Source organism: Anguilla anguilla, chromosome 1 (genome assembly GCF_013347855.1).
Source record: "Anguilla anguilla isolate fAngAng1 chromosome 1, fAngAng1.pri, whole genome shotgun sequence".
Lineage (NCBI taxonomy): Eukaryota > Metazoa > Chordata > Actinopteri > Anguilliformes > Anguillidae > Anguilla > Anguilla anguilla.
The window spans coordinates 65,365,118-65,382,132 of NC_049201.1; the positions used below are offsets into that span (position 1 = coordinate 65,365,118).

General features: G+C 37.7%; 1 protein-coding gene across 5 annotated transcripts in view; it reads right to left on the reverse strand.

Moving 5' to 3' along the window:
- Positions 1 to 1,457: 1,457 nt before the first annotated feature.
- The window catches only part of dgkb (diacylglycerol kinase, beta), a 63,818-nt gene continuing 48,260 nt past the window's right edge, over positions 1,458 to 17,015 (reverse strand). For 4 of the 5 annotated variants that reach the window (XM_035412158.1, XM_035412075.1, XM_035412330.1 and 1 more), the window contains 3 exons: positions 10,661 to 10,781; positions 9,704 to 9,764; positions 1,458 to 5,119 (listed from right to left, as the gene is read on the reverse strand). In XM_035412158.1, coding sequence (XP_035268049.1) covers positions 5,012 to 5,119; positions 9,704 to 9,764; positions 10,661 to 10,781 — 290 coding nt within the window. In that variant the 3' untranslated portion in view covers positions 1,458 to 5,011. Of the gene's footprint in view, positions 5,140 to 9,703; positions 9,765 to 10,660; positions 10,782 to 17,015 lie in introns of all 5 variants that reach the window. The other variant, XM_035412248.1, reaches the window with a different exon arrangement.

Below are 17,015 nucleotides of genomic sequence, written 5' to 3' on the forward strand. Positions count from 1 at the left end.
TGAAGACTGCTATACCTGTGCTTTATTCTGAATTCATTAATTATGATTTATCAGAGAAAAAGGCTTATAATTAGTCAAACCACGTGCCAGTTTCCGAAGTAGGCTAAACAAGGAAAACTGAAAACTATTTCCTGCCACGGGTCCGTTATGACTTATGAGGTGTGTCCCATTGGCCTCACCGAAGTCTGAATTCTGTAGCCACTGGCTTGTTAGATACACGATAATTTATGCGCAGGTTAACTTTGCTTAGAAGCTTACCTAGATTGATGGTGATCGTAGCCGTTGTATGAGACAGAGAAGCACGAGTTGGTAGACCAATTAGGAGAGGTGTAGAAGGTGTTTTGCAATGAATTAAATGAATAGAGGAAGGGGGTGATGAACAATTATTGGTCATAAATGTATTTGTATGGGTATATTCAAATCTATTTAAAGGCTGTCCTTGACTGGTAAGCACATTTCTGTAAAAACCTGCTCTGTGTGTAAATTGATAATTCTATGTCAGCCCAGTGACTGGGCCCAAAATAAGCAATTTTGGTATGAATTTGCAAGTGTGAAGTACAGTAATTAGATACAAACCAACAGACCGCTAAAAAAATTTTGTGAAAGAAAATGAAGCATTCACATATTCACATTCCACGTGGTCACATATAATTCTCATTTTCAATAAGACTTTCTATTTTCATTTCAGTACTGTGTTAACAATTTATAATGTCAGCAGTATTTGAGGACTGCCTCTTACAGAAAATGTATGGTACCCATTCTGAGACATTGATGACGATGAATCATGAAACTTTAAGTTAAAATTTAAGTGATTTACTGGCACTCAGCTCAACCCCCAAGAGGCCTGAATGACACAGGTCAAGCGAAGGTGTACACATGACACCAACTGAAACTGAGTATACAATCTCCAGTCCCAGTAATGTATTTACCATTAGACCAAATGCTTATCATCACTAAACAAAGTACATCAGTACAAAAATCTAGAAATTGCATTTCTTTAATTTTTGGGTCAAGATTCAGATTGAGGTTTTCTTCAGTGACTTTTAAATGTCTATACCCAAATAAAGCATGAAGCAAATTATGTTGCTAAAAACGAAGTTACCAGCATTAGTCCCTCCGTGTGACTTGGAATCTTTGACAAAAGTCTACATTGAATGCAAACGAAAGGCATGTATTTGTAAAGGTCATTACCTGATCAAATTATCTTTCACTTTCATGAACAAAATTTTTAAAATGACGTATGAGTGTGGCAGCAGTAGTTTCCAACTTGAGTGTATCTACTGTATAAAAAAGCTTAACTCCTGTTGTAAGCATGCAGGTGTGTGTCCTTCACCTGTCAACTACAACCAGTCATATTCTGTCCCACTAGATTGTGACAAGAAGTGACAGCAAGAGGGAGCACTGTGGAGGGTCAAAGGTTCAGGCATGACACAAAGGAAAATCAGCTTGCATCTCAATTAAATAAAGCCATTTATTTCTTCTGTAGGTAAATGATTCAGTCAAAATTGATAAGCTTCAAAGCAGCCAATGCATTACAATAATGTACTATACACAACAGTACATTACATTATACAGAAAAACCAGTTTGGAAAAAAATCAAATACACTGTACATTTACAGTAATTATAAAACACATTTCATGGTTAATCAATGGGTGATTTATGAGAAGAAGGGAGGACAAAGGCAATCAGTCAGTTACTTTAGAATCTTCATTATATGCATAAAAATTATTTTTAAAACTTAAAACAGACATGGTTCCACCATGCATGAATAGATGAAGTCAGATTGTAAAACAATACACAGGTCACAGAAAACCCATCAAAATGTGTTTTTAAATTGAAGTACCAAAGTATCAAAAATGGCACATTGTGGCAAATGTTATTCCACTTGCAAATCCTGTATGGATTTAATCACAAAGGATATCTTCATAATTTTGTCTTTGGTGAACATGTTATTTCTCTGAAACCAGACTGGCTTATGTTTCAAACTGGTCTTCAAACTGGTTCAATAAACACAGTAGACGGGAATAAATATATTTTTTAACTGTAAACATTGTCTCAAATTCACAGCTTCCCAATTTAAATTTATTTATGTATCTATCAATTTCATTTTCATTCATTCATTCATTCATTTGATCATTCATTTGTTTAACCTTTGCTGAAAACAAGATTCTAACGAGGACTCGGGTGAATCTAAATATGTTCGGATACATTGTTGAATGTTTATACATGGCAAAACAATGAAAAAACCTGTATTATCTGGTAATGAACAATAAATTTAATCTCCACTGGAAAAATGCTCAGTGCTGCCATCATAAGAAATATAATACGGAGAGATATACTGCTATTTCTTCTGCACTCAAAACCATTTATGCATATCATCTGAGGCCTTTACAAAAACCAGACATGCCACTTAAAGCCAGTAAAGAAAAAGAAAAATAAAACATTTTTAACAAAAATAAAACATTTTAAATTCCTGCATACAGAAAATGTGTCAACAATAAGCCAAGAACTTTAACATCAAAACAGGTACTGACAATACTATATGTGAGGGCCAATTTGAAACTGATTTCACAACTTAATCTTGGAAATAACACCATGTTAATAGCTGCCACTTATTTTAAACAATAATTGGTGCATTCTCAAGATGTTCATGCAAATTCATATTCGATGAGCAACATAGACAATATAACCAATTCTAAAACCTCACAACTGGTATATGACCCTGAAGAGGACATTCACTCTAACTATGAAGGTGATTTGTCCTTAACATTGAGTGGAGAGAAAAAAAATTCTGTTTAAGAACAAAATCAGTCTTCCAATTATTTACTCAAAGTAAAGGGCAAAGCGATATAATGGTTAGACTGAATGCACCCCTCTTTTTCCACCACACTGCATTGTGCTTACATGCATGGACTAGCATACAATACTCGTAATCAAGCTGTCATGAGTACTAAACATTTTAGTTACCCCATGTTTTGTGGTAATTGTTGCTAATGTTTGCTATTTGTTCAATGTATCAGGTTTGTGATTTAAGCAAGAATGGTAAATTATGCTGTCTGATTGTGACAGCTTCTGAAGGAACCATTTGCATGGAGAGTGCTGAGCCAAGACGAGGAGTTTTGGGGGGAAGGGGGGAGGTGGTTGAGGGTTCAGTGAGCAACGTCTCCTCCAAGTCCTGGGAAACCTCAGCCAGGACACTGAGTCCTAACTGATGAATCAGACCTAGCATGTGAACTCCAAATTGTAATTTAGACTCAAAGTTCAAGGATGCCTGTGAGTATATGTGGTCACTCTGGCCAGTGTTAACTGTGACTATAGACTGAATGGAAAAAGACCTGGGAAAAGGCAGTGAGAAAAACACTGTACCATTGAAGGTTAAAAAAACATTATGCTGGCTGTGCTGTGTTCTGTATATGCTGTAGGCAATCATGCAAATTGCATAATTTAATGCATGCAGATCAGTCAATCACTGCCATCCCTGAAGCTGTTGGTCTTCTGCCAATTATGGCACTTTTTCACATAACACACTAGTTTAAAGTAATAGTTTTCTTACTGCTTGAATATGTATGTTCAAGTCAGGAAATGGTTTCTTTCTAGTAGGTTATGAAAGCACAACCTCTTCCTCCTTTTTCATTCTCAAATACATAAAACAATAAAAACTCAAACAGAACAGAAATTCCAAAAATTGACTTCAGTTCCCCAGACACTAGAAAACCACCACATTAATAATATTATGGGAGATACTTCCTGCAAGATCACATTTTATCATTCATAAAAGGTTCTAGAGTAAATATGTACTGCTACATTTGTTTGGAGTGTTTGAAAATCCATTACATTCCGTAGGGTTACCCAACATTACATCATTTGTTAAATGATGGCAGACAAATGTGCAGCATCTGTTTTGCCAGACAAAACAGTATCTTTGACTTCTGCTGGTCAAATAACTTTCATACCAATGTCAAGTTGGTATACATTCCAGAAAGAAAAATGGGTAATGATTTTTACATGCTATAACGCCACAGTAAAAGCCTATATAAATTCACTCTCTAGAATATTTCATTAGACATAAGCTGTACTAAAAGGCAACAAGGTTTATTCTCAGAAATGTTGAAGGATATCAGATAATGCATTAGCAAGAATTAATGCTTTAGCATGCAATATGAGATCCAATGTGTACAAAGAGAAATTACTGTACCAAAGACCATAAAATCCCATAGGCCAACACTTGCATTTATAGCACCTGCCATCACATTTGAATATTCTGATAATGTAAGACTCAAATCTGCCAGAAATTCAGTCAGAAAAAAGAAACGTCCGTGGTTGCAGACATTTAAATTCCAAACCTAAGCATACGCAGAAGAGCAACAGAAACAGGCTTAACCAAGGCAGGCTCTTTTTCACTGAACACCCAGGCTGGCTGCTGACCCGCAACTCTTAACATTCCTGGTTCCTCTCCTCTCCCTCTCCTTCGAAAAGTTTCAGCCCATAAACAGAACTTCTTGTTCGTCCTTCACACTTAAAAGAATGCAAACATCGACTTTTCATCATAAACAAATACAGACGGAATGACTAAAAAACACATAAACAATCTGAAAATGTTTGCACATGATTCCACCAGGCTGACTTTCTGTTTTGTTGGCAGTGCGCTCTGATGAGTAGGCTCCTGGTGCTAAGACAGGACAGTGACTGTGTCACTGAATCTGTGTGTGTGTGTGTGTGTGTGTGTGTGTGTGTGTGTGTGTGCATGCATGTGCGTGTGTGTGTTTACGTGTATGAACATGCATACACGTGTTGTTTAAACTTTGTAATCACACTCAAAAAGGCTGCTTCCATGTAGCCTGTATCCCTCTGTTGTTGGAGGGTAACAGGGCTTCTACCCTTCCCTGCTTTACACCAAGGGAAATTGAATAGCAATTCAAATGTGCTGAGAAACACAGCGCCCTTACTCTTTGCCTTACGCTTAGGGAAATACAACTGCAAGACGCAACCAAATGTGCAGACACAGGGGTCCTATTCTCTGGACTCAGTCCTCGTTTTACGAATGATGGAGGAAAACAGCCCGGTTGCTTGTGGTGGACCCATCAGCACTGGTGCCTGATTCTTGTGTGTTATTTCAATCTGAAAATGAGATAAGGGGCCAGAAAAGGAGAGCAAATGATATATATATATATATATATATATATATAGAGAGAGAGAGAGAGAGAGAGAGAGAGAGAGAGAGAGAGCATGCTGACATTCTTGTTTACACGACTCAAGTTATTTTGACATAATTATCCAAAATGTCCTGCGTTTGGCAGTTGCACGGATGACTTCAAAATACTTATAAATTCATTGTGTGTGTGGCCTGCAAACATGGTAAAAACACACATTTGGTTAATTCACAAAAAGCAACAGTCTTAAAAAAGTGCACCTCCTGTGAACAACTGCATGAGCAGTTTTATCAGCAATGTTTCCTAAAGGAAGCCAGGGCTTTCAAAGGACCATAAACAGGAATTTGTTTTCCCAAATGTTCTCATTACACATGTAGACACTGCCAACATAAAGGCTTTGATACAATACTAATGATTGAATTTCAGTGGCTAGAAAATGTCATGAATGGCGAAATAAAACAAGATTGAAAAAACAGCTGATTGTTTAAAATTAGGAAAATGCCTAACAATACTTCAAAAAATAGAAACCTATTAATAAGGTGACATTTAATGCAGACTTTGAGAAGTATTTAAGTTAATAAGTGAGACTTTTTTTTTAAAGAAAAAGGACAAATGTTGCCTTAGGGACATTGTGTATTAGTTACCAAAGCACTGTCAGCATAGTGGGTTTGGGTTTTCATTAGATGAGGCACTGTTGTATGAATGAATGAATGAATGAATGAATGATATGTTATTATATGTTTGATAAAGGGAACTAGTTACTTGACTGTTTAAGTAACGGATATATTTATTGTTGTAGGCAGGTATATCACAATAAAACTATTGAAATATATTCAAAGTAGTAGCAGTGGTAAGAAGAGGAGCAAAAATGAACTCCTTCTTGTGACATTTAGACATGTTCTGGGACATTTCTAAGTGAATGCAATCACAGGGACATATCAGATATAGAGAATCAACTATCAGTCAGGATCTGGGTTCATAGACAAATTTCTACTACACACATGTAGCACGTTATGTATGGCACAGTGAAATAGTATTTGGCGCTTATATGACATTTACTGTTCATAAACCGTAAAGAGTGTGTCATACCTTTTTCACAAAATGACAGCATTCTGTGTGTTTGACGTGCACTGCCTTGTGCTGCATTTGACAAGCAGCAAGAATGATCCATCACTGAAAAACCAGTGTTAATGAAATGTGACAGTGAAAAGACTGAACTTCAAACAGTTGCTTTTGGAATATGGGTTTTCTGAAAATGCAGTGTACAGTTAGAACTACAATTAGGGGTAGGCCTATTAGAAGGTGTGAATACCAGATGCAATATACTGTCTTAATGCATGCCTACTATAGCTAAAAATAAATTCAGGCCAGTAAAAATTCCTGAGAGTTTAAGCAATACATAAAAAGTCTTATGAGGACAGATTTGTCTCCATGCTTGTAACACTGAGCTCAGGTTCACCGGCAGTAGACCATTTAAAGGACTGTCTTCACTGGTTTTGAGCAATACTAGACATAGAAGTTGGGACACGGCAGCATATTTGGGGAAATATTTACTTATACCCCTTTCCCCGAACGTGGGTTGGGTCTCAACAATCAATCAGTGCTGACATCACTGCATTATGACGATTACTTTATCTACAGTTCTTTCATAGTAAGAAGATTATTATTAAAATCTGGACTTAAATAATTAATATCAATGCTCCTAAAATTCCTCTGAGATGACTCATTTTGTCAGCGGAGATACAGGTAATTTTGTGGGTAATAAAATGCATGCCTTTATGAAAAAGTATACTTTTAACTTAAAATACAATTTCCGCTTTCCATTTTCGCAATCCAATATTTTTGGTGTAGTTTGCAGCTTGAAGAGTATAACTTTTAGTCTACAAAATTCTGACAGGTATTTCATTTGACAGAAAAGGACCATATTGTGTATCAGCAGCACAATTACAAAAGAACCATGTCTTCTCACTTAAAATTAAATCTGTGTGTCTAATACTGTGTGCTGTTTAGAATGCTATTGAATTTTCACCTTGTTTAAAAACTATACCTTCCCTTCCGTTGCCACGCATCTTTCACAAAAAACAGTACATGCCTGAGAACTTCTAAGTGTGAATGAGTGCAATTATGGTAATAATATTGCAAGACTGACAGATAGAATTGAAAGATTTGCACAGAGGCTGCTGCTAATAAGTCTGATAAATTCTATTTGAATTGTGATGCTTCTGTAAGTGTTTAATAGACAAATTATTTCAGCTTTATCTTCAAGTTTTTAAGCCACCATGGAAATCATAAAATCACAGTTACATACTGTCATTGCCTAATAATGCTTTTTGGAGTTTTTGCAGAAAGGTACAAGTACACTTTTAAATTAATAGAGCTGACATGGTTTGGAACCCAAACAATCACTGAATAAATCATATGTAACTTCTGTCACTCTTAAAAAAGTGATGCTCTCGGAGAATGTATATTTAATTAAAATCAAACACACCTCTCAGTCTCAATTAATAAGTGTTTTTTTTTTATCACAAATGAAGTGCAATTTCTAAAAAGTTAATTAAATTTAACAGAAAGCAAGTTGTTTTGCAGGTGCCAAAGCAAACTTGCACACATGATAAAAAAGTAAATGTTGAAATAGGTCAAGGTACTTTTTTCATCAGTAACCAAATTAAATTAATCATATTCAAACTGGGAATGAGCATGCTTTATTTTAAGGGCTATGGCTTGTGCTGTAGATAATATGATACAGTTGCTACCAAACACTTGTCTTTGATAATCATTTGGAAATGAAGGACACTCGATCTTTATCAAGTATAATATACAGTGAGCTCCATAATGTTTTGGAAAGACATATATTTCTTGATTTTGCTCTGTACTCCGCAATTATATATTTACAATCAAAAAATGTATATGTGGTTAAAGTGCACATTTTCAGAACATTTAAGGGCAACATATACATTTTGGTTTCACCATATAGAAATTACAGTACTTTTTATACTTACCCCTCCCTTTCCCATTTCAGGCCACCATAACATTTGGAACAAATGCCTTCATATGTGTTTCTGATTAGTCAGGTGTGATCAAGTGTTTCCTTGGTGCAGGTGTAAGAGAGCTTTCATTATCTAGTCTTGATTATAGGCTTTTGATTGCCTTTGTTATTGGGTCTGTTATTGGCATTTGTCAATATGAGAACCAGAGTTCTGCCAATGAAAGTCAAGGAAACCATTATGAGGCCGATAAATAAATAAATTAATTTAAAAAAAACAGGGAGAGACATAGGCCAAACCTTAGGCTTACCAGAATCAACTGTTTGGGACATCATTCAGAAGACAGAGAGCACTGGTGAGCACAGTAATCACAAAGGACCTGGTAGGGCAAGGAAGACCTCTACAGTTGAGGACCAAAGAATTCTCACCAAAATGAAAAAGACCACCAAACACTTGTCTGACAGGTCATGACACTCAGTGTGGATATGTCAGGAACTACTATCCACAGAAGACTTCACTAACAGAACTACAGAGGTTACACTGCAAGATGCAAACTACTAGGTAGCCACAAATACAAGATGGCAAGGTTACAGTTTGCTTAGAAGTACCTAAAACAACCTGCAGCGTTCTGGAAAAAGGTCTTGCGGACTGATGAGACCAAGATTCACTTATATCAGAGTGATTGCAAGAGCAAAGCATGGGAGCCAAAAAAGGAACTGCCCAAAGCACCTGTGAAACATGGTGGTGGGGGTATTATGGTTTGGGCATGTATGGCTTCCACAGGTACTGGCTCACTTGTCTTCATTGATGATGTAACGGCTGATAGTAGCAGCAGAATAAATTGTGAAGTGTACAGAAGTATCTTATCTGCTCAAGTTCAACCAAATGGTTCAAAGCTTAGTTGATGGTCCTCAATTCTACAGCAGGACAATGATCCTAAACATACTGCAAAAGCAATCGAGGGTTTTTTTAAAGCCAAAAATGGAAAAGTTCTTCACTGACAATTCATTCACATGATCTGAAAACATGAGTACTGCAATTTCTGAAACTAAAATGTATAAAAATACCCTTAAATAAAAGCTGAGGATGTGCACTTTAACCTTAATGTGAATTGTTTGATTACAAACTTTAAATTGTGGAGTAGTGTCAAAACAAAAAAAAATGTAATTGCCAAACATTATGTAGCTCACTGTATTTAAGCAATTAGGCAGAAAAGGCAGGGTCAAGAAAATGGGCAGGGCTTTGAATTGTGTAGTACTTGAACTCTACTCTATATAATCAGACATAATCTGCACAGATCTACATGGTTCTATCACAGTGAAACAAATATTCTTCAATATGAGAAAATTTGATTCTGAATTGTAAAAAATGTACACTTTAATGGAAAACATGAAAAAATTCACCTAATAAACCGGGTTAATATTTTCAGCCATTATACGTAAAAACTGTGTGCCATTCTAGCTGTTCTTCATTCAAAATTAAATGAACACACTATTAAATCTGTATGCGTAGTTTGACTCATGCATGTTTTTTAAGAATGCAATGGAACAAAGGTGTTATGCACTTACAGTGCAAGGAGTCTGCATCCATGGTTCTCCATCAATTTGCATGGGAAGAGATTTCCTGGTCCTAAAATGAACAGACATTTACAGTTAGTACAAAGGATGAGAAATACACTTCTTGTAACTGAATAGCAGGCTTTAGAGGAATGTTTTTATTTCAAGATGCTGTACATATGAACAGATTAAATTGATAGCTTTGTTCACAAACATAAACATAAATGCTGTGTATCATGTCTGTGTTTCTTTTATTCTAAGATTAAAAATAATCATATAGTACATATACATACAACCTCAGGAGGCATTTTTTATTTAGACTACAAACCTCTTTGTCCCTATATAACAGCCATTGCAAAGCTGGTTGGGTGTTAGAAACTTCTGTAAGTATTTAAAACAACCTTCATTTCACATCAAAAACTGTCTGGGCCAACCAAAAAAAAAAAAAAAAAAAAGAACTATCCTTTTAATTCAATTTTAAAGAAAACATTTACAAACACCCCAGTGAAAACTAAACACATAATTGCCTCAACACATAACTTGAATATTGGTTAAAACATAGTTGCAGAAATTTGAAAGAGTCTATTTAGTGGACTCGTTTTTATAACCTAGTGTCACACTGATATTAGAGTGAGTAAAAATAGTGGACAAAAACTTTCTTCGCTGGGAAATCAGTATATGCTTTTCAGTATGCTTACAAACTGTAAGGTACAACATAATATATAAGGACATTCTAGTGAAGATACTCTTAAATAATATAAGATAAAAAATATGGCAGTTTTTATTTGGGCTTGTACAATCTATCAAAGCATATGGTGTGAATGCTGCGTGAAATTTATCTCTCACTCATTTTTTCTTCTTTCTCTCTGTCATTCCTGCGGTCTAACACTCTGGCTGGCTCTGCGACAATGTGCTGTGAAAGCCACTTATTACGAGAGCAGCTGTGCTTTATCGACTGGATAAGGTCACCTGATGATGACGGAGGAACACTGTGCCAGCCGTCTCCCAGCACTCTTCAGACCCGTGTAGATCTGTCCCATCTCCATGGCTCCCTCCAGGCCAACCACCTCCAGAAGCTGGTCTGATGGGTCTAAAAATCACATAGGAAATTCCCAGGCTTTACTGTATCTCTACAATGTGGCTCCGCAGATATAACGTATATAAGAACACCAAAGTGTCTAGCCTCCACTTCGGTGTTACAGTGACTCCATAGCCATAAGCAAGACAACTGGCAATCCATACAATTTTTCTGAAATTACTACCAAAGAAATTATCAAGTCAAGTTCAAAATGGCACTGTGTTTTACAATAAAGGAGTCTACAGAATATAATAATAGGATAAATTGTAAAAACAATGCTTTAGTAATCGTATTGAATAGATACAAATAATGTTCTACTATTGCTGTTGATTCAGCTAAATAATAATGAGCAACTACAACAAGAGCAATGCATTGTAAGAAGTACGAGTAGTTGTAGTAGAACAATCCTAGGAAAACAAAGGAGAGTACGATGAAGTGTTCCGTTGCAGGCTCACAGCCTGCGACTTCCTTTTAAAGAGCACAAATCTTCCCTGTAGTGAAAAAGGGGGGAAAAAACACACTTATTAATTAGACTGCAGCACTGACGCTAAGCAATTTTATGTTCGTATATAATTATTAATTTCTTTTTTATTTTGAAGTTATGAGCATTGATTTTTCCTCTGTTGGAAGCCCTGTGTCGCGCTGGGACCATCTGTTCCTCTGGGTTTCAGAGGGCCTGCTTTTCATCCTTCCTTACGTGCCTGATGCTGCACTCATCTCCACACATTAAAATGATCTCACAGGACTGGCAGTATCAAGATGCACAATCGAACACAGATCAACTTGTTTCCTTTGCAGGTTCCTTTTTTGCCCTGACTTGATTGTTATCACAGAGGGCTTCTTGGGTTGTGAAATGTCATCCTGGGTTGGGGGCCCGTCCTCACCGTGGCTCCGCCCTTGCCCCCGGGCTCGGGTGCGATGGAAGGAGCCACTGAGTGGTGTGGGAATGTGTACACAGCTTCCTGACTCCTCTGACCCTGGAAACGCAGCTGCCTGCCACGTCGACTCACATTCGCGTTGAAAGCAGTCGCTGATGAGCGTGATGGGCAGCGTCACCTCTGCTGCAGGTGACAGAGGGCTTCCCTGAATCTCCAGGGGAAGGCGCATGGTAACGCCGCTAGTGTCAACCGCCGGCCACTGAAGACCATGGAGGGGTGCAGCACTGGAAGTGAGTTTCCTCGACCGTCCAGTAAGAAAGGAGCGTATCCTGTAAGACACTGGTGTCGGACATGCGGTGGTGGTGTGGCACAAACCACGGCATTGGCAACTACGGCTGGCAGCCCTGTAGGTTGGCATGCTATAGTCTGTGCTCTCCCAAATTAACAGCAGACCCCGCACTGATGAGAAGGATGAGTGCTCTTGGGCACTCAAAATTAGAAGGAAGGCAGTGTTAAAATTGGTTCCAATAAATAAATAAATAAATAAATAAATAAATATAACCTCAGAAAGAACAGGCAGGTGGCACAGTGGGCCGTGCTACTCGAGGATCTCAGGTTTGCACCTGGTGCTGCTGGGGACTGTGTACAGGGACTTCCGTTGCTTGAATTTCCTCCCATACCCATCATCTTTAAATACGCAGTGCATTTCATCTTGCAATGCATCAATAGAAATGGGTGTTTTTAGTGAAACTGTGAAATATATACACTGCATGTGTCATACTAAAGGGAAATGAGTCCCCTGATAATTATAGGTGAGTATTTCAAAGCACAAATGTGTTGCATAATTAATATTTGTGGAATACCAGTTATTTTTGCTATTAGTGTATTCTTTGTTAGTGGTTTTCCCTTGGCATTCCTAATAAGACAAAACTGTAAACTGAATTTAGTAGCACAGCTGCTATATTGCCAACCCTCCTTTTAAAGAGTCTTTTAAGTATACAGTAGTTAACATCTAGACAATGCTGGGGGACTAGACATTGTGAGAACCTTCCGATGATTCATGTTATTGGCTAGTGTGTAATAGGGGGATTGGAGGAGTCAAAGAAGAGAAGACAACATCACTATGAGTGATGTGAGCATTACAGCTGAGAACTTATGGGAGAGCACACTGATGGTGGCGAAACAGCAGTTAAAGAATGTACATTTATAGTGGTGCAGGAAGCCAATACAAAATTTAGGCCTATGCATTGAGCTCACCGGTGTGTTCTCAATGTAGCTTTTTCTGCCTTTTTTTGGCCGACCGATGGTCGCATTCACATGCAGAAAGGGGCTCCTGACACAAATGCCCATATAAGGTTTTCTTTCTGTATGCATGGGAATGAACAGAATGAGGGGATCAAGAACTCTGCAGCTGTGGCATTCAAAGAGGATAAACAACTCGGTGTGTTCCAAACAATAAACATGGGGCTTGTACAATCAAACCAAAACCGGTCAAATTCTCCATTCTGCCATAAATACATTAATTGCTTTGAATAAGGCTTTAAGAAACCGTTTCTTAATTGTTAATACACAAATGTGCATTAAGCATATAATGAAATTCGTTAAGTAGTAAAAACCATTAAAATTACTGAGCACTGTTAATAAGCTGAACTCTAATAGTTATTTAACAGTCAAGAAATACTGGCTCTAAAGTGTAAGAAAAAAAGAACCTGTTGTGCCATGTCCTGTGTTTAGTAGACGGACAATAATTGATTTTCTTACTTTGGCATACCTTCACGCAGTGGAGTGGCTGTGAGTGTCTGCCGGGTAGCTCAGCTCACACAGAACAGCAGAGGGAGACCAGGTGACACCCACATAGTTTTAACACAGCCCATCACGGGACATCAGTTACAGTACACCCCCAACGCCCGCGCACCCCCTCCTGTCCCAGCTCTCGGCGGCCATGCTGAATAATTCACCCCAGCCATTCCTTTCCACCCGAGGGGCTTGTCTCCTGGCGTCACCAGCGGGTGACTTAACAGCCCGGGAAAGGTCAGAGTTTTCAGGGTTTGATCAGTGTTCTGCTTGCAGCCCGAGGCTAATGCACTCAGTGTTAGCGGACCCTGTAATACCCCCACCCTCTGATACGGCAGGTTCTAACCTTGAGTGCCCCTCTTGCAAGGACAGGGCCTGCTAAGTGCTTTCTTGGGTGCAGCAAGAAAATTTTTTACACAAATCAATACATTTTTTTCAGAGAGAGATAAATGGATTTGAATTACTACTGCCACATTGTTTTAATTGATCACCCAGATCTACTTTTATTTTATTGTTTTTAATTTCCAAGAAAGGGAATTTCCAAGAAAACCTCCCCCCCCCCCCCCCCTTCCCCTGGCAAAACTGCTTGGTTAATCCAGTCGACGAGAAGAACAGATCCTGAAATGGATGATGCCGGAGGATATTAAAGAGAACATGCATGATACAAATGGGTGCATTCATCAGTGCTTGACTAGTATTGACTGAAATAAAAGAGCAGAGAACTTCTGAACTGTAGTAGAAGTTCAGAAGTAGCAGCACAAAGCCACCTAATAGATTCCATAGAGTAGTTTCAACCAAAGTGGTGGGATTAAAGCATTTAAAAATGTATTACTTTGTACCCATTAGGTGATTGCAGCTTCCAAGAGAATAGCTGTAAAAAAAGAAAAAAAAAATACAGAATGTGGCTGTATCTGAAAATTCTGAAAGTAAAACATGTTTTCCAGGCCCATCATGTTTTCTGCAAATGCCTGTGATATTTCATCAGGGATTATAGGGACATGGGTTTCAAGGATCTTCATAGATCTGACAGGTCTTGAGTCAAACATGATGCTGAAAGAACTCCAGATTTTGCTTTTATTGTCTCTTTTTTATTGTTGTATTCAAAGGCTCTGGAAAAAGAGTTCTCTTCCAATTTCTGTATTGGAAATAATAGCAGCTGATTGTTCACCTTGGTAATGAAATCTCAAAATAGATACAAAGAAAAGAAAAAATAAATGCGAGAAAAAATCCTCCTTATGATATTTCAGAATATTAATTTCATTCTGAATCTCAATATATTTAGCAAACAAACAGAAATAGATTAAGTGAGCCATTTTATAAATTGTTTAAATAATACACTGTTTCTTAAAAAAATACTGTGGGGTTTAACCACTAACCATTAATATGTATTGACAGATTACTTGATAGGTAAATACATTCATGGGACTGCACTACAGCAGAAGAGATCTGAATGGATCACTTCAGCATGTCACTGTTAGACCTGCCTGTCTACTGGTGCCTACAAAAGCCATTACCATAGAAATGACGATGCAAAACAGTGACATTAAGCTGTACCACTTCAGCCTGGACAAAACCTCAAAGCAGTGATTCAACTTGTCATTGGTGAAATATTCATAGAAACATTCCAAAAGTCTCTGGTTCATCAGATATGGACAAGACATATTTCCATGTAGAATTACAAACATGGGTGGACAGCAGTCATTTCTCAGACTAGTTTGGGTTTATGATGTGATAGGACAGATGTATAGGCCATAATCACCTTATATATTAAGCCAAAGAGGTCTGAAAATACAGTGGAGTTAAAAATACAAAAACTCACAGTTGCCCTCAATCAGATCCTAAATCAGTTCCACAATGCTTCTCAATACTGTGGCTGCTTACTGTCCAGTTGACAGTGACAATGAACTACTATCCTGGTTGCAAAGCCATTGCAAAGCCTCTGGTACTCCACCAAACCACAGCGAGAGCCATTATTTCCAAATAGAGAACACTTGGGACAGTTGTGAATCTTCCCAGGAAAGGCCTATCTGCCAAAATTTCTCCAAGGGAGCAGCAACAACTCATCCAGGAAGTAAACCACCTTTGGACCAAGTCCAAAGAACTGCAGGCCTCTCTAGCCTCAGTTAAGATCAGTGTTCACATCTTCATGATAAGAAAGGGACTGGGAAAAAATAGGATTCATAGGAAAGTAGCAAGGCGGAAACCTCAGTAAGCACATCACACCAGCAGTCAAACATGGTGGTGGAAGTGTGATCAGATGCTCATGCCTCGAGACCTGGACGACTCGCCATTATTGAAGGAACCAGAAATTCTGCTCTATACCAGAAAATGTTTATAGAGAATATCTAGTCATCTTTCCGTGAGCTGAAGCTGAAGCGTAATTGGGTTATGCAGCAAGATAATGACCAAAAACACAAAAGCAAATCAGCAAATGGTGCTTTCAAATCTAAATGGCTGAAAAGAGACTAAATTCAAATTTTGAAATTTTAAAGTGCTCTAATCAAATCTCTGACTTGAACCCAATAGAGATGTGTGACAGGACCTAAAATAAGCAGTATACCCATGTCTCTGCATTAAAGCAGCTATGCAAAAAAGAGGTGGATAAAATTCCTCCACAATGAAGTGAAAGACTGATATCAAATTATAGGAAGCGTTTGTTTGCAGTTATTGCCGCTAAAGGTGGTGCAACCAGTTATTAAGTTTAAGGTGGCAATTACATGGGTGATACGGGTGTTGGATAACTGTTTCATTAAATAAGTTAAATGATAGTTTTTTTTAAAAAAGTGTTTTGTGTTTACTCAGGTTCCCTTTGTGTAATATTACATTTTGTCAAAAGATCTGAAACCATTCAGTGTCACAAATATACAATAGTTTAGGAAATTAGGAAGGGGGCAAATACTTTTTCACAGCAATGCATGTTAAATTCTAGTTACTGTACAGATGTTTATATTGCTGTCATATTATTTGACACACAGAACATGTTAATGGCACTGTGTTAATGGACAGATCAGCAAACCAGAACCATAATCAAAGCAAGCATGGTAAAAATAGGTTTTTAAAGCTGATATACAATAAAACATGCAATGAAAATACTAGTTTGAAGAGTAAATGATTTTGGAAGATTTCCACAATAGGCAATATCTTCTCTTGGTGTCTCAACGGTTCTAAAGGAATCTATTAAAGTGAACATGTAAAAAATCAACAAAATTAGTCATTAGTTCATTAAAATGCATGTCAAAAGATAAATGTCCCTTGTGGAATAACCCATGGCCATCATTTGCATGTGTATTGTGTATCATTGCACTTGTAGTGAAGAACTGTCAGCAATGCTGCAGTGATTTGCTTATATGAGAGAGAGGCACGGAGAAAGACAGTTTAATAATGAGAGAGTAATAATAATAAAGAGTAATGAGACCCAGCTCCCACTGAACTCGCCAAGAAATACAGGTGCATCTGTGCTACCAGCACAGCAGGGAGGATCAGAACAGCAGACTCCTGTTCAAGCCAGGGGAAGTGGAAATGCTTGTGTTTCTCGCTAAAAGCATACACCGCTAGACTGCGGGAAAAAAAACAA